The sequence below is a fragment of the Mastigoproctus giganteus genome, chromosome 6 (genome assembly GCF_048544385.1).
Source record: "Mastigoproctus giganteus isolate SK-2022 chromosome 6, ASM4854438v1, whole genome shotgun sequence".
NCBI classification, from domain to species: Eukaryota; Metazoa; Arthropoda; class Arachnida; order Uropygi; family Thelyphonidae; genus Mastigoproctus; species Mastigoproctus giganteus.
Window position 1 is genome coordinate 223135273 of NC_143580.1, and position 26164 is coordinate 223161436.

At 38.1% G+C, this 26164-nt stretch overlaps 1 protein-coding gene across 3 annotated transcripts in view; it reads left to right on the forward strand.

Moving 5' to 3' along the window:
- LOC150085020 (cilia- and flagella-associated protein 36-like) overlaps positions 1-26164 on the forward strand; it is an 86396-nt gene that overhangs the window by 39994 nt on the left and 20238 nt on the right. For 2 of the 3 annotated variants that reach the window (XM_090375721.1, XM_090375722.1), the window contains exons 3-4: positions 12756-12820; positions 14762-14869. In XM_090375721.1, coding sequence (XP_090231847.1) covers positions 12756-12820; positions 14762-14869 — 173 coding nt within the window. Of the gene's footprint in view, positions 1-6111; positions 6187-12755; positions 12821-14761; positions 14870-26164 lie in introns of those variants that run through there. The other variant, XM_090375723.1, reaches the window with a different exon arrangement.

Genomic DNA, 26164 nt, shown 5'->3' on the forward strand with positions numbered 1-26164 from the left:
CCTAATAGCGAGTAGGTCCCATTTAGCATTCATAACAGCTTGGATTTGTCGTGGCATGGACTCACTGAGGGTTGGAAAGTGTGCCATGGGGATGCTGTTTCATGTTGACCCCATTCCAAAGTTTTTGAAAATAGGATGGTTGCTAATCCAAGTTACCCTGAAGAGCTCATTTAGCCCCAGCCTACAGTTGCTCAATTAGATTGAGATCTGTTGGCTGGGAAGGCCACCAGAGTAGGCTGAATTCACCCTCATGTCCCTGGAACCATGTCTACAAATTCTGGCATTGTGAAATGGCATACTATTCTGTTGTAAAAACGTTGCGTGTTGTGACACGCAACGTTTTTCCGATCAGCGACTGCTCAGTGTTAGTGTTCCCAAGTCCGAAATTCTCCATAAGTCTGTTGTATCCACGAGCTGTTTTCGATCACCATTGACCATATGCTGAAACACAGTTATACAGGGTGTTTCGAAAATGATGGTCAATAATTTAAAGGTGAAAAGTACAGGGGATATCCTTGTGTTGTTGAGGCAGATCCCAGGGTTTCCCCATCAGCCGCCGTTGTACATCTTGTGTAGAAGCTTACGCCAAAACCGGCCATTTTTATTAGTGTGTTGGATGTGTAAGTGTAGTGATATGGTGTGTTCTTAGTTTTCGGCCAGTACCTGGCTCTTAGCCAGAGGCGGATTTAACGGCGGGCGCACCGGGCGCGCGCCCTGGGCCCCGACTTCTGAAGGGCCCACGCACCACCCCAACAAATTAGTTGAACATATTAGTTCAAAACTTTGTGATTATTATTATGCTATTATTAATTCTATTATACATATATTGTATTAAAATTTTATTGGAAATAAAACATTAATAGTACATAATATTTTTTATTTATTTGAAAAAATGGTTAACATGTATTTATTTTTATTTTCCCTGTCTCTCTCTTTTTTTTAAGGGGCCCAATATTTTCTTCAGCGCCCGGGGCCTCAACCGACCTTAATCCGCCCCTGCTCTTAGCAGATGGGAAGTAGTAACACCTGGTCACCACGTTCAATCCCTGCCACGTGGAGGCGGCCAGAATCTACTATCACCTGCTGGACTAGCCCAGGGCAAAAGACTTGAGAAAGCCCAAATTACGTTGAAATGAAAAGGCTCTAGAAGGAGAAGTTTGGGAGCTGGAGAGGTAGGAAAGAATAGAAGAGAGGAGGATCAAACAGAGGAACCTCCAATAGTTAGAAGGTAGAAGAAATAAAGCAAGACTAAAGGAAAGAGAGGTGGAGAAGTGGACTGACTTTTCATGGCATGGGAAATAATCCCATGGAGGATCCCATCCCAGAAGCTAGGATCAGCAAGATGTCTTGAGATATAATTATGGCTAATCTGTTGGAGACATTGCTCCAGGCACTTCCTCGGAGAAACAAGTTATTTATTTGTTTTGTTTTATTTATTTATTATATTTTTTTACCCCAATCACGCTATACACAGGTTCCATGTCTTCAGAAGAACACCATGAATCTACACTATTATTATCCATATGGTGAAGGAAGCCTGAGGCTTATGCTGCACCAGCCAAAAAAAAATTTCTGCGTTATCCTGAGGGAGAGAAGAGAGAGAGAGTAGAAAGGAATCATCAAGAAAGCAAGAAAGAGAAGAATGATGATATTCAACTCAGGATGCTGGGCTTGCCAAGTCCATACTTACCAGATGACCCTGGGGTAAATATAGCAACACGGTCAATGTCCAACAGGGTATATTTGATTACAATGAGTATCCAATCATCACCAACTCCTGAAAAAATTATCCCAAATTAGCAGGTCTAAGCTCCTCTCTTCTTTTAAAAGCACGTGAGGCAGAGGTGTTCAGTGCTATAAATGCTGCTTGAGATCGGATAAGCGCAGGTTTATTTCCCATTGTGAAGTTATCTGAAACAAGCTGCAGTTCACGCCTGTAGTCTTGATAATATTGACAATCGAAAATAATGTCAATACTCTCTTCCTATCCAGAGAGACAAAGTGGGGTAGGAGACAGTCCTAATTTGAATAATTTGCTGTTAATACTCCCGTGACCGGTGAGTAAAAATGTACCATGCAAACCACAAAGATTCTCTCTTCCTGAACTCCTTCACCGATGGTAAAAACTCTCTGGTCACAGCGCCAAGTTCAAAGCTGACCAGTCTCTTTGCCATTTGTCTACATAAATGGAACGAAGCCTTCTTTTCTCAGATGTTAAGGAAGCATCTAGGTAAAGTTGCACATCATCCAAAGTAACAGGTATTGATTTCTTCAGATGATACATCGTATATCTGTGTTGTATTTCAATAACACCTGCAAAGCCATAGTAGAAGTGGTTCTACACGCCCGTGACATCATCAGGAAGGCAACACGCTGGGCCTGCAGAAGCTGTTTCATAATTGCAGACTTGTTAGCTCTATGTCCCCATGCTCCAGCTGCATAATCAATGATAGATAAAAAAACACAATTATAGTATAACTTCAGTGAATGGCCTCTCAGACCCCATTTCTGCCTGTTACCTGTCTCAATCTGAAAAAAAAAAAAAAAAAAGACTTACACTTCTCTTTCACATACCTTGTATATGGCAGAAAACTTAAGGCATCATCAAGTTGAATACCTAAATATTTTGTAATGGCAGTATATTTAATTGTCTCTCCTCTATACTTTACAAGTGGCAGACCGTCTCTATCTAATTTTCCTGTTAAAAGCATCTGCGATGTTTTAATTGTTGAAACTTGCAGTTTGTGAATTGCAGACTAAGTTGAATGTTCTTGTAAGACGCAGTTAGCTGTCTTCCAGATTCTTCCTTGAATTTTCGTGGACAAGGATGGTAAGATTGTCTGCATAAGCAATCATCTTTGTTCCTTCAAATTTCCTGGTGAGCCATGAATCAAACACAACATTCCAACACAGGGGACCAAGAATTGATCCCTGTAGGCAACCCCTTGTAACATTTCTAAAGACCTGTTTAGTACCACTGTTAACTATGATAGAGCGCTGGTAAAAATAGCTTGTAAGTAATTTGAAGATTGCTCTAGAAACCCCGGGCTCCTGGAACCTCTCCAGAGCACTCTGACACCAAAGGGTGTCAAAGGCCTCTTTGAAGTCCACAAAGAGGCCAAGTAGGTATTTGTATCAGTTTCCTTTTGCAAAGTAAGGAGTCTGGCAATTGCATCCTCACTCCCCTTACCACGAGTTGTTGTTGTTGTTATTTGGATTTTAGGAGCATTAGCAACTAAGGCCATATTGCTCCGGGATATGCGGTGGTCATTCCCTGACCTTCCCGCATCCCCCCTATTTGGTGGTGACGGGCTCGAACCCCGGTCTAATCAAGAAGCGTGTGCTGCGCACTGCTGCTCCTTCCCACCTGGCTACGGAGGCGCCCTTACCACGAGTAAAACCAAATTGATCCGGAGATGATAATGCTTTATTGGTGTCAATAAATAATATTCGATTAGCGATCACTTTTTCCAGTGCCTTGCCCATAACTGGTAGCAAGGCAGTCGGCCTGTGTGAAGCTGGGTCGTCCTCAGATTTCTTCGGATGTTTAAGGAGTATCTTAAGATTTGCAAATTTTCCAGGCTTTAGGAAAAATTCCATGTTTCAGACAAAAATTAAACAGCTTAATTAATTAATCCACTGCAGGATTGAAAATAGCTGATGACCATAAATAGAAATGGCCATCAATTTTCAACCCAAAAAGTCGTGAATTTCATTTGTCCATCTCGTCATTTTCTTCCAGCTCCTCTTGGGTACCATTCTGTTATTTTCTTAGTCCATCTGTCATCATGTCTTTGAGCTATGTGTCCTGCCCAAGACCATTTTAGTTCTTTTGTTTTGATAAGCATATCCTTTACTTGAGTTCGTTGCCTAATCCATGCGATTCTCTTCTTATCTGTCTGATTCCTATAAAATTCATTCCATTCTTTGCTGTGTAGTTTTCAGCTTCTTTTTCATTCTTTTGGTGAGTGCCCAAGTTTCACTTCAATAAGTCATGGTGGGGAGTATACATTGGTTCATTGTTTACTTTTCAGACAAATTGGGATATTGCTCTTCAGTATGTGACTATATTTCCTGAATACTCTCCAACCAAATTTTATTCTTCTCTTGATTTCCAGCGATTTATCATTATTACAGCTAATGATTTGTCCCAGGTAAGTATATAAATCCCCCTTTTCAATTACTGCTCCTTCAATGATGATATCCGTTTCTGTGGCATACTTGTTCATCATTACTTTTGTTTTAGCCATATTCATCTTTGTTCCGAAATCCTTACTAACTTTGCATAAGTGATTAAGTTTTTTCCTCTAGTTCTTTGGGATCATGGCTGATGATCACAATGTCATCTGTAAATGGTTTAGGTACTCTCCATTCACATCGACTACTTTCTGCGACCAGTCTAATCTTCTGAAAGCTTCCTCAAGGGCAGCACTAAACAACTTTGGAGATATTGTGTTTTCTTGTCGAACTCCTTTCTCAAATTTAAATTTGCTACTGTCTTTGCCTAGTCTAATAAAAGGAGGTAGCGTCCTCATATATTTTCTTCAAAATCATAATACACTAAGTGATCACTGAATTATGACCACATACCTAATACATCGTAGGTCCTTCTTTTGCCCTCAATACAGCAGCTATCCGACACGGCATTGATTCAACAAGATGTCGGAAGCGTTCGGGAGGTATGGCCAACCAAGCTGTGTGTAATGCGGTCAGCAATGCAGGTATGGAGGTGATTGGTGTATCCAGACTCCTGATACGCCTTTCCATAGTGTCCCACAAGTGCTCTATGAGATTGATATTGGGGGAGTTCGGAGGCCAACAAGTGCCTGATGGCTTGGTGCATTGTCATCTTGGAAGACACCATCGCCATTTGGGAAAAGTGCAACATAGCGGGGTGTACACATTCAGCAAGCAGTTGACGATAGCGGAGACCACTGATACGTTGTTCCACATGCACTAGGGGTACAAGTTTCTGCCAGTGAAACATGCTCCACACCATACAACCGCCTCCACCAACCTGCACTTTTGATACCATGTATGATGAATCAAGAGTGTCATGTTGTTGACACCAAATCCGTACACGACCATCCACGGTGTGGAGTTAAAAACGTGGCTCATCCGACCAGCACACCCTCTTGCAGTCTTGTAACGTCCAACTTGCATGCTCTTTGCACCAAACGAAACTTTTACGCCGATAATCCTTGGTTAGGAGATGATGCTGTAGGGGTCGTCTGCTGGTGTAGCTCATACGTGCGACACATGGTCATGCCAGATATTGTTCCGGGTTGGCCCATGTTGTATTGGGTAGTCAAATCTTCAGACGTGTTGCGCCTGTTCGCCTGTATGAGTCGTCGGACCCGGTGCGCACCTCTAACGTCAACCTTTCGCTCACTTTTGCAGTTTTGCCGTCGGGTTGTTGTTTGACCATTTTGACGCCAGTCCTGGTACACTTTAACTATGGCGGCTGTCGAACACCCCACCAGTTCAGCCGTTTGGGAAATCGAGCACCCACAATCTGTCCTTTATCAAAGTCCAATAAATCCTTCCTTTTAGCCATCACGCTGGGAATTTTACTACTTACTGAACCACTGACACCTTATCTATGCTACGTAGGTCGACTAACTGCGCACTCTCGTACCTGACGTGGTCAACGGATCGCATTCAGTTTTCATAGGGGTGGTCATAATTCAGTGATCATGGAGTATCTATGCCTTGTCTTTCCAGTGTTGAAAACATTGCCTTATGCTGTATGGAGTCAAATGCCTTTTCATAATCCACAAATGCCAAGCATATATTCATTGTTTTATATTCATTTGCTTTCTCCATTAGCTGGGATATTACATGAAAGTGATCCGTAGTAGAATACTTGATTCTCATCAAGTATTCTTTCTAATCTGTTTGAAATATCTTCTCCATTCAGTATTAAATATTTGGAAGTTTAAAATACGTATAAAGTTGAGACGTTTTATTTTTCACTGTGATTTCATTTTCTCCATCATATAGTTATGATTGTGATGTGATATACCTGTAGCAGCCACAAGACCATGATCATGTCAATTGAAAATGGGAAAGAAGAAGAACGTTATTTAGCAAAAGCGATTATCTAACTTTACAATATGAGAAGAAATGCCGTTATTGAACGTCCAATTAAACTACCAATCACTGAGTCACAACAAAGTTTGTTAAGTGCGTAAACCTGAAATGCTATTATTGTTTTTTTAAACGTTCGTGCTTAATTAACCCCGGGGGCTCACATCTGGTGAGTATGGGCTTGGCACACCCAGGGTCCTGAGCTGGATATCATCATTCTTCCCTTTCTTGGTGATTCCCTTCTACTTTTGACTCTCTCTCTCTCTCTCTCTCTCTCTGTCTCTCAGGGCTACTCGGGAACTTTTTTTTTTCCTGGTGCAGCATAAGCCTCAGGCTTCCTTGCATCATATGGATAATAATAATAATAATAATAATATCCATGGGATAAATTACAAAGATATGTTAAGTATAACTTCCTTGATGTTAACAATGCTATCAGGAGTTAGCGGCCGAGATAAAATCTTAACCCGGTCAAAGTTTTTTTTGAAAATGGCAAGTGCTTGCACTTCACAACCAATTACTTTTTTGTTATTTTTTAAATTTAGTGGTTAACGTTTACGAAAGGATACGGATACCTTGAATCTTCCGACGGCGTGGCCTGACGCCGTGTTCGACAGGCGTTGCGTCTCCGAAGAGGTCACGTGTGTTTATGACGTCATACGTCACTTCCGATCACATGATCCTTGAGGTTGTCACAGACATTCTCTCAGATATGCCAGACAAGCTGTACTTGCTACCTGGGAGTCTAAAATGCTGATGGAACTGATATTCGGGTGACACTCAAGTCAAGTGGACCCAATTTCAGCAAAGTCCGGACGGTCTGTAACAGCCAAATCCTCTGCTTGCACCTTCACAATGGTGGGACTGTTAATAATCCTTGGTATAACTTCCATGTACAAGTACATGGTGGGTGAACCAGGTGTGAACCAATGTAAGCAGGGGTCGAGGTGTGGTGCCCACACTACATGGAGGAACGCCGCCCCTCTAAGTTTCCAGGCAGTACTAGATGGTAGATGACTCTTCAACCGGTGAAATACCACCACTTTGCTTATTGGAGGATCATGTGACTTAGACGTACTTTGTCATAAAAAATACAGCCATAAAAAAATTATTTTTTTATGACTGTATTTTTATTTTCTTATTCAGTAATATGCCCTAATGGTGAAAAAAGGTCATGTTACCACCACTTGAATCCCATGAGAGCTTGAACTCCTCCCGAAATGGAGGGGGTCACCTAACCCTTTTTCTTCAGAATCATGGGTGGACTAGCACATAAATTGTTTATTAACAAAATATTAATTTTTTATTACTGTACTTTTATTTTTTTAAAGACACTCGTGCGAATACACATGTATCATAATGTCAATCAGCACCTTAATAGCTATTCAGTATATATATAAAGAATCTTTTTTCTTTTGCTATTATTTCTCCACATAACCTTTAAGTTTAGGTCGCGAAATACAAGGAAACCTTTTCTTTTATTTCCTAACCTACCATTTAAGCTCAGGTTATGAAATACAACGAAAAACAAAGAAACCTTTTCCTTTTTTCGTAACCAAACCTAAATCAATAATACAGTAAAAACACTCAACTCAAAAAATCTGCTTTTAATAATGAGGAAAAAAAAAAAAAAAACCACAATGAAGAACATAAAAATGAACGGAACGAAACTTTCTCAGAAAAAAATTCACGAGTACAGTTGGACCTGAATAGCTATTCGCAATTTGAGTAACAATATTGTGAAAAGTATCTTAATGATTTTTCCCATAAATTTGACGCCACATATATTCATTGATGTGACCCATCAACATATGTTTACAGCTGCCATTTACTCTTTTAGTTACACTTTTTAGTTTCTTCCACTGGACTTTGATATTATTCGTATGTGCTCCTGTACGTGGATCTACAAAATGTTCCTTGTGTTTCACCGTTAAATGTTTGTAATTCTTTTTTTCTAAGGACGTAATACGGCTATATGCACGCCATTCATCTGTTATGATGGTAGTATTTTTCTTCACTACTTTTCTAATAATGCGCAAAAGAGTTTTTTTGTTTTTCGATTTTTTTATCTATTTCATGAAGACGAATTTAGATTCTCTTTCGAACACACCAAACACCCATTTCTTCTTAGCAGTTAAATTTCGTCCTCTGTGATGTTTTGGTTTTACCAATACAGTTTCGTCTGCTTCTACAATTTTCCCCGATCCACCCAACTTAATGGGTTTTTTTTATCAACTGCAATTCGCAAATATCTCTTAATTTCTTATAAAACTTAATTGCTGTCACTTTCGAAATCTCCACATGGAATGCTGTCGAGTTACTGGCGTGCACGTTGACCAAAAGTATATAATGTACATTATCTTTTTCAATGAAAGTTTTTATTTTCCATAAAACTATGTTTCAATAAAGAAACTCGCGAAGAACATTTTTTACAACACCACAACTTTCTCTTCGTGATTCAATTAGTTGAAAATAATCATTGCATTTAAAACAGTGTACAATTTCGACCTTATCAAAAAATCAAGCAAGGTTTCATTTTCCTTACAAATTTCTTCCATCTTTAAAAGATTCATCGCTACTATTACCTATCCACCACAGAACTATATTCGCCGTTCTTTACTTATGATATGTCAATATATGAAGGAACCAGTTTTTTTCTGATTCCTTCGTGTTTCGTGGCCACGAGATCTAACCGGATAGTACGGCACCATCGTGATATCAAAGCCCGAGGCGGGAATCGAACCCGCGACCTTTGGGTTGGCAGGCAGGCACTTTACCCACCCGGTCGGCTCATTCTTTACTGGTAAATACACATCATAATACCAACCAATGACTACATAGTAGCTTGTTGTCTGTCGCGTCCGCAGTCGATCAATATATCCTCGATTTCTGCTCCAGACCGATAACACCTACCGTCTGTTTACCGAGGGAGCAGCGCTAGAGTCCGGTGTCGGGAAATTAATTTTCCGCGTAAGTTATCCGACGTTTTTCGTTGTTCTCGTACTTCATTATCTCGTTGTTCTCGTACTTCATTAGCCGAAGTACTTCATTATAAAAAATAATTGATTTAGGAAATGGTAAAAAATAACCAAAACGTTATTTTGGTTATTTTTAACCAAATAACGTTTTTAAGAAATAGTTTACTGTATATTATATTTATTTTGAACTTACCCAATTGTTTTTCTGGTTTCAACTATAAATCACACTTTTTTTACATACACAAATAAGAGTATAATGAATCGTTGGAAGGTTTATTGGCTGATCTCCAGTATAGGGTACACTGATGAAAGCGAGGAAAGACGGGGGTGATCGACAGGTGAAGGCACCTCCCACTCAGTGCTGTGATTGACAGGTGGATGTCATGTGAGGGTACATGGTTGTTTGCAGTAGCACTGTTTTCCTACGTGCTGCCAGTAAGCAAAATAAAATTTGCCGCCCTAAATGTTGAATACTGATAAGCATTAACCAATCAGAAAAAAATTTCAGTGCCCTCTCGAACTTCTGCCCATAAGCAATGCTTACCTCACCTACCCACTTCTGGTGGCCCTGGTTGTTGGGATTGTAGCGGTAAATGTGAGTTTGCATGGGTAGCACAGTGATATCGTCACTGTCCTCCCCACACCGAGTGGTTTGAATCCCGTCGATGATGTGAGGAACTTTAATGGGCTTTTTTCATTCCTTGGCTGAGTTAGTCAGTCTCAGGCAAAGATAGCAAGGTTTTTTGGTGTTTTTTCATCCAGCAAAACAGGCAAATCGACCAGAGAACAGATGCGATTTATAGACATAATACATGTTATTATTAATGTCCATGTGATGCAAGGAAGCCTGAAGCTTATGCTGCACCAGGAAAAAAAAAGTTCCAGAGAGAGAGAGAGAGAGAGAGTCAAAAGTAGAAGAGAATCACCAAGAAAGAGAAGAATGATGATATCCAGCTCAGGACCCTGGGTGTGCCAAGCCCATACTCACCAGATGTGAGCCCATGGTTATATGTAAAAGATTACAGGTGGCCCTAATATAATAATTTGAATTTTTTTTGTAGCAGTAAATGCCTGCATGGGTGGCACAGTGGTATTGTCACCATCCTCCCAACTGGGTGTAAAGGCCTGGGTTTGAATACCTTCAATGATGCGAGGAACTTTAATGGGCTTTTTTTCACTCTGTGGTTGAGTTAGTTTGTCTCAAGCATAGATAGCAAGGTTTTTTGGGGTTTTTTCGTCCAGCAAAACAGGCAAATCAACCATTTACAGACATAATATATAAATGGGTATATGTAAGACATTGCTGGTGGCCCTGATATAATAATAATTTGAATTTGAAGCAGTAAATGTGAAATTATCATTCTATTATTCTTAGCCTTGTTGTTTGGAAGTGTTTGGTTTGGTGCCACATATTGTTGTAAGCCTTTTTTTCTGTGATTTTCATAATTGGGTGATTATTGTGGAGGGATTTTCTTTCTGATTGTTTTTTTGTTGTCAAGGTGGGGGTGCTTAGCTTAGGTAGGGTGTTTATCCCCCGATACCACTGTTTTTGAATTGGAAAATGAATTCACGATCTAAAAATAATGGCAAGTGGTGAGGAAAAACACCCTAGGCATATCAACCTAAGAGGACAGTGGGCGGAATCACAACTTCGCAATCACTGCTTTCCCACTTTTTAGCTGCCATGTTGGATGGGGTACCCTAACTGGAGTTTTACTGGTTTATTTTTTAAAATATGTAATCTTGAATTTTCCTCTGAACCATGTGAGATTGTCTTTTTTCTCTGCAAGGTCTCTCATCCTCTTTAATAGCAGTATCTCCCCGTAGCACTGCATTATGCAGTTTCTAGCACAGTGAAGGCCTCTGCATGAGTGGGCCCCCTCCCCACTTCCTCTTCGTCATCAGAATCACATTGATTAAAGTCGGCACGTTCTTCCTTCCGGACTAATGCAACAATTTCTTCTTTGGTTAAAATATGATAACCAGGATTATCAGCATCGCTATTTAACCATGCCTCTGCATCATCTTGCCCACACTTAGAAAACCCAAGAATCCTTTTTTTAAGATCCATCTTCATTGTCTTACTTCGAAGCAAACTTCAAAATTTCATTTTTTCTGCCATTTATGTCATATACGGTTGCTTTACTAACATTAAAAATCTTAGCAAGAGATACACCGGTTTCGCCCTTTTCCAGAGTATTAATAATTGTTATCTTGTCATCTATTGACAACTCATTGCAGTTTCTTTTGCCTGTAGATGTCATTATTAACACAAAGGGGCAGCAGTATTAAAATTAAAAAGCAAAATGACACAGTATTTCACTTTGAAATACTTAGAAACAAAACACCTGGAATAACCTTACACTGCGTAGCTTGCAGCAGACTGAGTGAAAGCTAACTACCCCCCCCCCCCACCACCACCACACTCCTGTGCTCGCAATGGAGAACGGTTCAACAGATAATGACACATCGAGGTCATGGGAGACTGTCCTGGGTCCACACAGTAGCTAAAGCCGACATTTGATTTTTAACTTCTGTAATGACAAATTAAGACTATTTCTATGCTATACTGCATATATCTTCGAATAAATAATTGGAAATAAATGCATTAAGTGGCAAGTGTAATACTTCAGCTTAACAACCAGTGCACTAAAAGTAGATTGTAATTTTTTTGAGGGGGACAGCGGTGGTTCGGATAATCGACATTCAGATAATCAACATGCTACTGTAATTAAATAATAAAGTAGTAGAAATAAATAACTAAAGTTTTTTTTTAATTTATTAGCACCAATATATTGGAGCAGGTATTGACTATAGTTAAAAATGCTTAAAAATTGGCAAGTTCACCTTTTTCAAGGGTCTGTATTTGAATGGCTATCAATGACCAAAATTGTTACAACAATAATGGTTGGTTGTTGTAAAGTTTTAGGCACATCAGTAAATTAGGCCATATTGTGCCATATATAATATATCTGTAAATTGCACATATTCTGTGGTGCCAGTTTGCTGGACAAAAAACCATGATACTCTCGCCCGAGACCAACTAATTCAGCTCCTTTGTGAAAAAAAAAAAAAAAAACCCATAATTCCTTGCATCAGGTTTTTTCCAGCTGGTGTGCATGGATGATGATTACATCAGCTATGCTACCCACAAGGACTAAGAATGATGGAACTCATATATACTGTATATAGAGAGAGCACTATTTAAAATATTGAAAATAAAATTATATTTAAATATTTTCAGTGAATGTTTGTTTCAGAATTTGCTAAAGGGAAGGGTGGGGGCAGTGCTAATGTGGTTTAATCCGGATTTTCTAAAAGGGGTGGTGAAAGCATTATTATCGTAAATCATTAAACTTTAACTAAGTAGCAGTAAAAAAAAAAAAAACACATTATTTTGATCATTTGGGGGATAGCCCTACCCGAGACTGCCACTGTTCTCAGTCTAGTTTCGTGGTTTTTTTTTTTTTTTTTGGCAAGAAAGGCTATGAGGTGTCAGCATGTCTTCTGCCTTTTTGTCTGGCAGTAAATTGCGTGAATTCTGTAGTCAAGTTTGCCTGTTTTGATGGATTTCATAAGTGCAACATAATCTATGAAATGCAGTCTTTGAGTCTTTATTCTATTCTAATGTGAGGAATATAAATATTATGCTGGCAAACTTAAATTATTTTCCATCTTTTGTGATAGTGTTTGACCCTCAAGCAGCAAATGAAGAGGAATATAAGAAAGTGTATGAAGAATATAGGAATTTGGTAAGTATTATTTTGTGTCAAGAATTAAAAACAAACAAAATAGATAAAATTGCTTTATCTAACTTTCTCTTCTTTGTGCCTAATGACATTAATCATTATGAAATTTTGGTATGGTATGTAAATCATATTCATTTGAAATTGTTAATTAATTAATGATTAATAAATAAATGTAAATACAATAAACTATATACAGTAAAATAAAATAAATACAGTAAAATTACACACTCTCGGGGATTAAGGGCGATTAAGAGGTGCCGCATTTAAACATTTTCTGGATTTTAGAGAGGAATTCCAAATGGTTGAACAGTTTTGGAGCTTAAGTGCTAACAACTGAATTCAGGTATATATGTAAACATTTATAAAGATTAAATGGTTATGCTAATGGCAACAAATGTAAATAATAGAATGAAAGAGAACACTACTCTGCGTGAATTAGAAATAATTTATTCAATTCCACTTTTTGACGCACGGTGAAGAATCCCCGGGGGCTCACATCTGGTGAGTATGGGCTTGGCAAACCCAGGGTCCTGATCTGGATATCATCATTCTTCTCTTTCTTGGTGGTTCCTTTCTACTTCTCTCTCTCTCTCTCTCTGTCTCTCTCTCAGGGTAACTCGGGAAATTTTTTTTTTGGCTGGTGCAGCATAAGCCTCAGGCTTCCTTGTACCATGTGGCTAATAATAATAAACTAAAATATCAGTAAACTAAAAAAAGAAATAGAAAAAATATAGAATAGTAAGAAAGTAAGGGGAAGAGAGATTACTATACATTTTGAATAGAGTTACGCCTTCGACAGTGGATTTTGGGGTCTTTTCAGATTGGAAAAAACTGCACATGACATATTCACCTCCACCCAGCTATTTGATGATGGCTGCAAGATAAAGGAAGATTGTGATTGGTCCGACTAGGATATCTGCAGGAGCTGTATACTTTCAAACATTAAATGAATTGAGATATCATTGCAGCTTCGGGAGAAAGCTGCATTATGCTGATTAGCTACAGCTTATCAGTCTTGAATACACAGTGATTTACATAGGATGACTGGATGGAGTGTTGGTTTCTTTTTCTTGGCTGCTAGCTGTCTAGAAAGTCTGTCTTGAATTATTTAGGACCTCTTGGTGTAGGCAGAAGTAACTCCAGACGTGGGAGGAGGTAAGAGGAAAGGTAACAGGGATGGGAGTGGGGTATTTTCTGAGGCAGCATCTGAAGTTGGGGAAGAGGTCATAATTAGTAAACCTAAGGAAACCTTGGCAATAGTCATGGGTTTGAGATAATATTCTCCTAGGGCTGTTGTGGTTGAATTTTGCTGCTATACTTTATAAATAGTTTTCTGTTACTGGACCTTTTTTTTTTTTTTTTTTTTTTTACCATTGCCTTTATACACAACTTGTCATTGAAATTGTCCCACATAGAAAAAAATGATGGATTTTCTTGAATATTTGCATTATAACTGTCCCATATATGAACTTAAAGATTATTGTCTGTTACTTTTTTGATGTAGAAATCTGACGGTTCTCTAAAAATGTGTACAAACGTTAACAAGCAAACAGAACAGTAAGTGAGTGACTATCTAAGAGTATGCAATGCTTTTAAACTGTGTATGCTATGTTAAAAGCATTGCATATTCAGTCACCAAGGCAAATTGCTGGTTTTGTGGATTGGCATGCTGAAACAATGGGATGCTGTTGTCAACAATGGCTATAGAAAGGCAGATGTGTTTCTAGGGCTTGGTGGCATTATCCCAATAGTTCAATAAATGCTTTGGAAAATAAAACCTCATTTGGGCTGCAGTTGATCCATGGGATACTTATTGGCAACCTGCCATTTAGATGAACCACTTTGATTTTACTGTCAACTTCTTGGGAATTAGAATGTTTCAAAGATATTTATGCCCACAACTGTGTAGAATATCAATTAATGATACTAATACTCCATTGTTAGGTGGATGCCATGTTGGGAAGCCACATGGAAGATCTTGGAATTACTCCTGAGCAGTTTGAACAAGCCTGTGGCGAAACTACAAGAAGTATACACTCCCAGTTCCGAAGGGTAAGTGCAAATAACATCGATTCTCCGCACATTCATAGAGTAACCTCTTAACAAGGCACAATTTCACCATCTTATTATATCTTTTCTTTATAATCACACCTTATATATTTTTAATAGTAGAACATGTGGTAATAGATATATTGTTTCACATATATTTTATTAGTCCATAGCTTCCTGGCACGATGGACACTTTGTAAGTTTCATTTGTTACTTCTAGGCTATGGTAAGTCCAGTGCTGTAGTCATAAAATTAACAGAGGGTATACTGTATTAATGTTATGAAAAGCAGAGAGTATACTGTTCACATCAGGCTTATTAATTGAATTCATTTCGGTCACATAGAAGAGAAAACCAGAAGGTATACGCTATTCACCTAAAAAAAATCATATCGGGATAAATGAATTGAATTCAGTAATAAACAGATTCAGTAGTAATTCAGTAGCAAACAGAGCAAAGAGGGGGGATAAAGAATTCTTCACATACATAAATGCCAAGAAGAGCAGGACAAACCAGATCGGACCTTTACGTAAGGGAAAGGGGATAGTAATAAATTCACCAGCTGCCGTTGCAGATGAACTCAACAGTTATTTTGCATCGATATTTACAAATGAAAAGCCTTTTGTGGCAATGGGAAATTGTGGGAGCGAAGTTGAAAAATATGTAATTAATGATATTGAAATTTCGCAACATTATTTAATGAAAAAACTTTCAAGCCTACAGACCAGTAAGGCTCCTGGAGTTGATGGAATATACCCTATAATCTTGAGAGAGGTGGCAAGCGAGTGCATTGAACCACTGAGGCTGGTTATGCGAGCATCACTAGACTCTGGGGAGATTCCCTTGGATTGGAAAAGTGCAAATGTATCTCCCATACATAAGGGTGGCTCTAAAAGTGAAGTGGGAAATTATCGACCTGTCAGTCTGACTTCAATAGTAGGGAAAATCATGGAGGCAATGATCAAGGGTGGAATTCAGGATCATTTGGATCGAATTGAAATTCTCAAGGATACTCAGCACGGTTTTGTAAAGGGAAAATCATGTTTAACAAATCTGGTTCGCTATTTCGAAAGGGTCACTCACGAGCTGGATTTAGGGAATAATTTCGACATTGTTTATTTAGATTTCAGCAAAGCTTTTGACTCAGTCCCACATGAGCGGTTGCTTTATAAGCTGGAACAGGTTGGAATCACTGGGAAAATCCTTAGATGGATAGAAGGATGGCTTCAGGGCAGGAGGTAGAGGGTTGTGATAAATGGCTATTCCTCAGATTGGGTTGATGTAAGAAGTGGGGTTCCCCAAGGATCAGTATTAGGACCACTGTTGTTTTTAATTTTCATAAACGACATTGATGAAGGGATAGAGGGCGTGATGTCTAAATTTGCAGATGATGTTAAAATTGGTAGAGTAGTTAATGATCACTGTCAAGCTGAGCTTCTTCAGAGAGACCTCGATAGACTTCAAGAATGGTCAGAAAAATGGCAGCTGTGCTTTAATCCAACAAAGTGTAAGGTATTACACCTGGGAAACAGTAATCCCAAAATAACTTATTCACTTGGTGGAGTTCAACTAAACCCAGTACTGGAGGAAAGGGACTTGGGTGTTACGATACGGTCAGACATGAAATTCTCTGAGCATTGTAAACAGGTTGCAAGGAAGGCCCATGGTACTATCGACGATCTATCGAACTTTTTCAAGTAGAGATAGGGACGTGATAATCCCATTATATAAGGCTTACGTTAGACCACACTTGGAATACTGTGTTCAAGTATGGAGACCGCACCTAAAGAAAGACATCGAGCTTCTTGAAAGGGTGCAAAGAAGGGTAACTCGCCTGGTGAGATCGGCAAAAGGGTGTCCTTATGAAGAAAGACTTCGAATATGTGGGTTGCAGAGTTTGGAAACTAGACACCTTAGAGGAGATTTGATTGAGGTGTTTAAGGCTCTGAGAGGCATCAGTAAAATGAATGAGGACAAAATTTTCAAGATTATAAATGATGCTAGAACTAGGGGACATAAATTCAAGTTACGGGGGGAAATGTTTAGATTGGACTGCAGGAAGTTTTATTTTAGCCAGCGAGTTATAAATTACTGGAATAAGTTGCCTTCATGGGTGGTAGAGGCCGACAGTTTGGGGAAATTCAAAGGTCATCTGGATTGTACTTTCGGGTAAGGGAAGCGCATAGGATGATAGGATTAATTTCCTTTTTATTTATTTTTTATTTCATTTTATTATTTTTATTTATTTATTAATTATTATTATTTATTTATTTATTAATTATTATTATTTATTTTTATTTATTTATTTTTTTTTTGGCTGGTGCAGCATAAGCCATAGGCTTTCTTGCACCATTCGGCCGTTACTAATACTAATACTAATAAACCATAAAGCATATGATAAGCATTAATAGATAGTTCATGAACAGTTGAATTTTATGACAGTTACTGAATTTATTTTTTGTTTGTTCGGTACTTCAACTTCAGCAGAATGACTGTTCTCTCAATTATAAGCCAACCTCATTAGACCGAAGTCTTGCATAAGAAAGTAGAATTTGAACTCTGTATTTTATTATTTATTTTTTCTTTTTGTGAACTCAGTATCAGAATGATGTTAAAAAGTACTTTCTAGTGATAAATAATAAATATCAGTAGTACAAAAAATTAATAGTCAATGCATATTATAATTTTCTTAGTGCATGACTAACAAATTTGAGGGTACTGCAGTGGTTTCAGTGATACAAGCTAATAGTAGTTCAGGAAGCTCATTGGGAAGCAGTCAGTGAAGGGATAATGGTGTAATCATACCTGGCCTTTCTTTCACTTTCTTGCTTACCATAAAAAAAGTTGTTAATGATGCTGCTCAGGCTGCTGACAAACTGAATAAGTATTTTACATACACATTCACATGTGAGGAATTCTTTAGGGAAGGGGATGCCAGATGTTTAACAAGCTCTAACAGTGAGCTAATTGATTTTGTAATAACTGAGAGCAAAGTGAAGGAGAAATTGTTGAAGTTAAACATAAAAAAGGCACCTGGAGTAAATGGAATCTATCCAGTTATATTAAGGGAGGCAGTGAAGGAAGGAAGCAAACACCATAATTATGAGAGCATCCTCGGATTCGCACATCTCGTGTCCCTGCAGACGCGAGATGTGCGAATGTATTCCCAATTCACAAAGGGGAATCAAAGGGTGACACGAGTAATTACAGACACGTTAGTTTAACTTCTGTTGCAGGGAAAATAATGGAGTCACTGGTAAAAGAAGTAATGCAGGATCATGTATAATTGTACTTCAATTATACAGAGTTAAGGGGGAAAAAATCACGAAGTTTTCAAAAAATAACTTTGATATCATATACTTGGATTTCAGGAAAGCTTTTGATACTGTTCCACATAAGACTGCTGTACAGATTGGAGCAATGTGGCATTAAGGGCAAGTTGTTGCTATGGATAAAGGGATGGTTGAGTGGGAGAAGATAGAGTGGTAATCAATGGACATTGCTGTTCATGGACTAATGTTATTAGTGGAGTCCCCAAGGGTTTGGTGTTGGGCTGATTGCTATTTTCTGTATTTATCAATGATATTGACAAAGGCATATCAGGCCGAATCTCCAAGTTTGCAGATGATACAAAGGTTGGCAGGGTTAATGACAGTAATGAGTGTATGCCACTGCACTGGGATATAGAAAAGTTAGGCAGATAGGCTGAGAAATGCCAATTGAAGTTTAACATTAATAAATAAAAAATACTGCATATGAGTAGCAGTAAGCCTAGAGTAACATATCAACTGTGTGGTACTATACTCAGGGTAGTGGAAAATGTAAAGGACCTTGGGGGTAATTGTGCAGTCAAATATGAAGTTCTCTGAGCAATGCAAATAGGCTGCTAGGACAGCTCATGGGGTTTCGTCAATGATGTACAAGAACTTTGCTAGCAGGGATAAGGACGAGATTATCTCATTGTATTAAGACAATGCTCAGGCTACATCTTGAGTGCTGCATACAGGTCTGGAGGCCTCATTTTAGGAAGGATGTGGAGCTGCTGGAACAAGTACAGAGAAAAGCGATGAGATTGGTGAGCAGAACAAAGAGGTTCTCTTACCAAAGAAGACTTCAGTTCTGCAAATTTCAACATCTGCAAGGTGATTTGATTGAGGTGGTTAAGGCTTTGAATGGATTGAGCAAGCTCAATCCCGATGGAATTCTTTCTCTTGCCCAGACCACGCACGAGGGGTAAAAAATTCAAATTGAGGAAGGACGGTTGTAGAAGATATGTGCAGAAGTTTGTCTTTAGCCAGCAGGTGGTTGATTGCTCAAACAAACTTACTTCTGAGTTGATAGTTTAAATAAATTCAAGGAAGAACTAGACAAACTATTGGAGGGAATGAATAGGTGAAGTGGGAGGTGATATGTTTTTTTTTTTGGCTGTATAAGCTTGCTTTGTTATATCCTTTGCCACTGCTAATACTGAAATTAAAGGTAGGAGCTATTAGAATTAGTTGTGGCATATGATGCAAGAAAACAAGCTTATACAGCATCAGTCAAAAAAAAAAAAAAAAAACCTTCCCATTTCACCCATTCAGTCACTCCAAATGTTTGTCTAGTTCAGCCTTAAATTTATTTAAGCTATCAACTTCCACAACAACAGATGGAAGTCTGTTCCAGCAATCAACCACCCGTTGGCTAAAGGCAAACTTCTGCACATCTATTCTACAAATGTCTTTCCTCAATTTGAATCTATGCCCCCTCAGGTTCTTAGTCTGAGCAAGCGGAAGTATCCTGTCAGCATTGAGCCTACTCAAACCATTCAAGGCCTTATACACCTCAATCAGATCACCTCTCAGGTGCTTAGTCTCCAAATGCTGCAACTTGCAGAACTTAAGCCTTTCTTCATAAGGCACCCCTTTATTCTTCTCACCAATCTTGTTGCCCTTCTCTGTACTCATTCTAGCAACTATACATCTTTCCTAAAATGAGGTCTCCAGTCCTGTATGCAGTAATCAAGGTGTGGCCTGACCATTGCCTTATACAAATGGATAATCACGTCCTTGTCTCTGCTAGCAAAATTCCTATATATCATTGACAAAATTCGATGACCTGCTCTGGCAGCCCATCTGCACTGCTCAGAGAATTTCATATCTGACTGCACAATTACCTCCAGGTCTTTTTCATTCTCCACCTCCCTAAGTGTATTACCACAGAGTTGGTACGCTTCTCTTTGGTTATTGCTATCCATATGTAGTACTTTGCATTTGTCAATGTTAAACTTCTCAGCTCAATTGCCTAGCTTTTCTAGATCCTATTGCAGTAGCATACTGTCTTTAGTGTCATTAACAGCCCTGCCAACCTTTGTATCATCTGCAAACTTGGACATTAAGCCTGATATACCTTCATCAATATCATTGATAAATACACAAAACAACAATGGGCTCAGCACTGAACCCTGGGGGACTCCACTAATAACATTAGTTCACATAGAACAGTGTCCATTTATTACCACTCTCTGCAGTCTCCCACTCAACCATCCCTTTATCCATTGCAGTAACTTGCCCTTAATGCCATACCACTCCAATTTGTACAGGTGTCTTCCATGTGCAACAGTATCAAAAGCTTTCCTGCATATCAAAATTATTTTTAGCATCCAGTTCCTTTGTGATCACATCGTAGTATCCAATCAAATTGGTCAGACAAGACTTTCCCTTAACAAACCCATGCTGTGTCTTGTCTAGGTGATCCTGTATCACCTCTTGAACCAGTAACTCCATTATTTTCCCTGGAACAGAAGTTAAACTAACAGGTCTATAATTAATTGTGTCACCCTTTGAATTCCCTTTGTGAATTGGGGATACATTTGCACATTTCCAGTCCATGGATACCTCCCTGACTCTAAGGATGCTCTCATAATTATAGCTAAGGGTTTGCTTACTTCCTTTGCTGCCTCCTTCATTAAAACTGGATAGATTCCATCTGTCTCAGGTGCTTTTTTTTATGTTTAACTTCAACCATTTCTCCTCCACTTTGCTCTCAGTTATCACAAAATCACTTAGCTCCCTGTTAGAGTTTGATAAACTTCTGGCATTCCTCTCCTTGAATAACTTCTCATGTGTGAATGTAGATGCAAAATGCTCATTTAGTTTATCAGCTACTTGAGCAGGATCATCAATAGTCGAACCATCTATGTTAAGTGGACCAATCTGATTCATCCCCTTCCTTCTGGAGTTTACATAAGTAAAGAACTCTTTGCTGTTTTTCTTTGCATTCTTTGCCAAAAATTTCTTGTAATCTGCCTTTGCCTGCCGAACCTCCTTTGTGGCTTGATTACAGACTAGCTTATATCTGTCACAGGCTTCTGTGTTGCCTGATAATTTATATGCATCCCATGCATTTTTCTTCTCTACCACGAGCTTCATTAATTCATCCGACATCCATTTAGGCCTGAATCTTGAATAGTATTTCTTAATTGGTATGAAAAGCCTAGTGGTCTCTAAATTTAAGTCCCCGAAGACTTTCCATTTAGAATTAAATGTTGGTAACATCATCAGTTGATCCCAGTCTATAGAATTTAAAAACTGTCTGAGACCTCTGTAGTCACCTTTATGAAAACAAAAACCCTTCCCCTTACCCGTGATTTAGTTACATCTTTAAATATATAATATTGGTGTAAATACACCATAGTTAACCCATAAATTTGAACTGTGTAAGTAGTGTAGAAGGCATCATTTTAATTGTATCTCATATTGTGGTTGCCTTCACAACAAGGTAGCGGTATTGCACTACTTCAAATAAATAAAACTTCTCTAGTAGAAAAGACTACTGTTATTTATTTTCAGAGTATACCACCACCCAGATGATCGTTTTGAAGTTATTGGGCTTCATGATCAGTGGGCTGGCAGGTACCCTGGTATGTTTCAAAGCCCAATAGCTTTGAAACGATCGTCTGGGTGGTGGTATCCTCTGAAAATAAATAACTGTAGTCTTCTCTACTAGAGAAGCATTATTTATTTGAAGTAGTGCAATATCGGTATCGTCTTCATTACTTGCGTAGTTCAAATTTATGGGTTAACTGTGGTGTATTTACACTGATATTATATAGTTAATTACCAAAACCCTTAAGAATTATGCCTTGTGCATTTCGTTTTCAAATTACATCTTTAAGTAAATCCCACATCAGTACACTGTGATCACTGTCACCTAGTGGTTCCTTTATCTTCAAATTCCTAATGCATGGGTCATCACTGCTGATAATTTGATCAAGGGTATTACTCCCTTTGGTTGCCCTTGAACATGTTGTTGTAGAAAACAATCCTCCAATAAATCCACATAGCGTGCGAGTGACCAAACCACAAGTTCCAGTCAATATCTGGAAAGTTAAAATCCCCCATTACAAGACATTTTGATTTACTGGCCCATTCTATTTCTCTGTACAGTTGTTCATTGTACTCATCAGCGTTATTTGTCCTATAAAATACTCCTACTCTCGTTTTCCCTTTCCCAGTGTTTACGTCACACAAAACAGACTCAACATTGCACTGTCCACCCGTGTCAACTGGATGCACTTCCTTAGATTTTGTGTGTTTCTTTACTAACAGCATAACCCCCCTCCCTTCCTACCCTGTCTGTCCTTTCTGTACACATTGTACTCCCCAAATTCCAATTCTGCTCTGCTTATATCTGTGTGACACCATGTCTCTGATATCCCAACAATATCTGCCTTTGATGTCTTGATCAGCACTTCAAATTCATCAATTTTATTTACTATACTTCTAGCATTAGTGTACATGCAAGTATACGTACACTTGTTCTTACTCTTAGTTACTCTAATACTGCCTATGTATTTACTTGTTCCATGATGACTTTCAGCAGCTCATCTCCAGCTCATCTTGAAATCTCCAGTAACTTGCTCTCTAGTCTGCTGCTCATTCCAAAAGAAGCAGTGCAAGAATCGCTTTTGCTTCTGCCTGCGGCTACCGTTAATCTTTTAGTCTGTGAATCCCTCCAAACTAGCAGTTTTTCGACCCACCTAACACTGCCTCGATAGCATCAGCAAATATCCTTGCACTCTTTCTATTTAAGTGTATTCCATCTCTGTAGAAGCAGTCTCTCTGCAAGCACAGACCACGCTGAAAAAAAAAGTCAACCCTATGAGCCTTGCACAATCTCTCCAGGGCCGAATTGATTAACAAGGCTCTCGTCATATACTTCCTCCTATCATGCCTGGGCAGAATTGCAGACACTTTCAAATTTAACCCTAACTTGCGACTTTTTTTCAGCATTGACCTGTAATTAAGTAAATCTGCAGATCTCTTACTCTTTAGGTCATTAGTGCCAACGTGTACAACAGAATCACCTTTTGTGCCCTTAAAAGATGATATCTGCTCTCTTTGCCTCTGGCAGACATACCCTGGTCCTGTTCCACCTATCCGTTTTGCATACTATATTCCCTGTCTCCCTGACAATAGAGTCACCAACAATAACTAGTTCCTGTGGGGGACCAGTGCATTCTGCCTTGGAGATTGCCGCTGTGTTGCCCGATGCACAGGAGTGAGCTCTGTCATTGAGTTCGGCAGTTGAGAGCTTGATGGGTCCCTCAGATTAATTTCTTCGAGGGCATTTACCCTACACCTCCAACTCTCATAGATGTCCATCAGAATGCTGAGTTGGTGCCTAATTTCTTCAGTCTCTGCACCTAGCACACACAAAGACATCCTCCTTGGCTAGATCATGTCCTGATCTAGACAGGTCTGCAAACATTTCACATTTTGCACATTGTTTTAGACTGTGATGCGTGGGCGAATTGACCTTTGGTTCTCCTGTGAGCCACAGCACTCTGGCTATTCTGTGAATGCTGCTTTGCTGCTCCAGTCTGGGTCATGATTCCGTTTAAGTATAATTTAATTAAGAATGAAATTTAATAAGATTAATAAATTTTATTGATAATACTGTACTAATCTAACAGATTTCTAATACACTGCTATCTGGTTTTACATTAAACCTTATGGTATTTTATGAGCGATACAAAATATTTGTATTGGCAAAGGCCTCTGTGTAGAAACTCTTTGTTTGGCAGTTTGTCAACAAATTGATCACATACTGTTTGATTTTATCCACAAGAAATGGGTTAACATTATTAGTTCCCTGTATAATAATTTTTTTTCCAATAGAAAAGTTTTTCTGTGGCTGACTGTTGCTACAACTCAACAAATGCCTGGGGAAAGTATTTAATTGCTTTGGTCTTCACCTGGATCTGAACAGTAGTGCATATGAGATATTTTTCTTAGTGGGGGCTGAAGGTCAGAGTTACTGTTTTGACCAAAACAAAAAACTATTTCATCTGTTTTTTTATTTTAATTGAGTCTTTTGTCTGGGAGTAGCTGCTGGGCTGAAACCCAGCAGCTACTCCCTGATGAGAATAAGTGAGTCTTTGAACAGAGTCAGTTGTATATATTTACTCAATGGGTTTGATATTAAATCCAGCATCAGAATTGAAACCACAGGCTCAGAATATCACAGAGACTAACATGATTCATAATACAAAATATCTCAGCTATGTAATCACAGAGTAAAATTTTTGTTATCAAATCAAATTTTTATTCATTATCAGATTGATGTTATTCAGTTGGCCCTACCAAATATAGAATTTGTTGAAATTCATTCATTTTTGTTGTTAATTTTTCATTAGACTGATTGTTTTGCAGGTTGGTGAGCAGAGTGAGCATGGAATGCAGAGCCATAACTATGGCAGGGCAAGTGGAGAACTTGCTATGGATGCATCAAAACAGGGGCAAAAAAACATTGGATTTATAATGTAATATATATTTGGCCTGACATAGCCAAGTAGTTAATGTAAGAGTACGGTAGTACACACATTTCAGCCAACTTTGGTTCAAGCCCATATGTCTCCTAAATATGGAATGTTTTCTTATGTTCTCCCTCCTCTAAACTTCTTTGATCATATGTGATATTCCCAGAGTAGAATCAGAAAGTTTATATACTCATATTTATTAATTGTTGCCTTAACTTTGAAATACCAAAAAATGAGTGAGCACGATACGGATTTTATAGTATTTTGTTATTTGTTTATTTGTTGTTAATTTATAATATTTATTTATGTATTAATTAAAGGGGAGATAGGAAGGGTGCAAAATTTCTATTTTTGCCTTGGGCAAACAACTTCATGGTTTGGTTGTAGGAAACTATGAAGAGTTTACCCTTAAAATTTCTAGTTAGATCCCAGTGATAAAATTAACAATTCTTTTAAGCAATGTTGATTTTATATGATATATTACATGTGATATAATTTCCTTTGAGTATTAGGCATATTACCATAAAGTTCCCAGTGATTTTAAATAGGAACTACATAACAGACAGGGCACAAAATGGAAACTTTTATGAAACAGAATGCTCATCAGGATTATAAAACAGCAGGCAGTTAACACATGTACATAATATTGTCACTATGTGTAATGAAGTAGAATGCCATTCTGGTGCATTCCTGTCTATTCCAAGCCCTGATAATGACAAAAATAATAATGAGTGGAAATACCCAAGCAATTTCTGCAAATATAAGGTTTACTCGTGAAGACAAGACAGTTCTACTAGAGAGTGCCCTGAAACTACCATGATACATTATTAGTTTCAGATTTGCCTACAAGTACAATGAAAGTGAAACTCTTTTGAATCTAATAACGTGTTTGTGCAAATTTATAATTTATAATATAAATTATAATATAATTACTACGGAAACAATGAATAGTCAAAAATAAAAATATACATTTTTATTTTTTCAATTATCTTTACTATTCAAAATTTTTATTATTAAATATAATCATTATTATTCATTATCAAATAAATGTTATTAAATCAATTCCTACCAAATTTAGAATTTATTGTGAGTTATTCAGTTTTTTGTTGTTGTTATGAAATAGACCACTCATTAATAAAATATCTTATTTTTAATAATTAAATACATACATGTTATTACTGACATGTATGTATTTAATTATTGCAGTTCTGAGGCACTACTTTCTTGTGACCAGGGCTAGCAATGATACTGCTGCAAGACTTGGCTTGTCGTAGTTAAAATATTTGCATATTACACTTGCACTGTTGATGTTTCATGGTACTGTCTAGGAGAATTTTTCTTAAATGAAACTTATTTGTTGAAGTTTAGTATATCTCCTGCTGATTCGCCCATGCATTGTTACATAATTCTTGGTTAAAACCATTGAATCCCCTTGTAAATATTCTTTTTTTTGGACCTTTATATAAAGGTTATTCAAACAAATCAGACTTTTTGAAC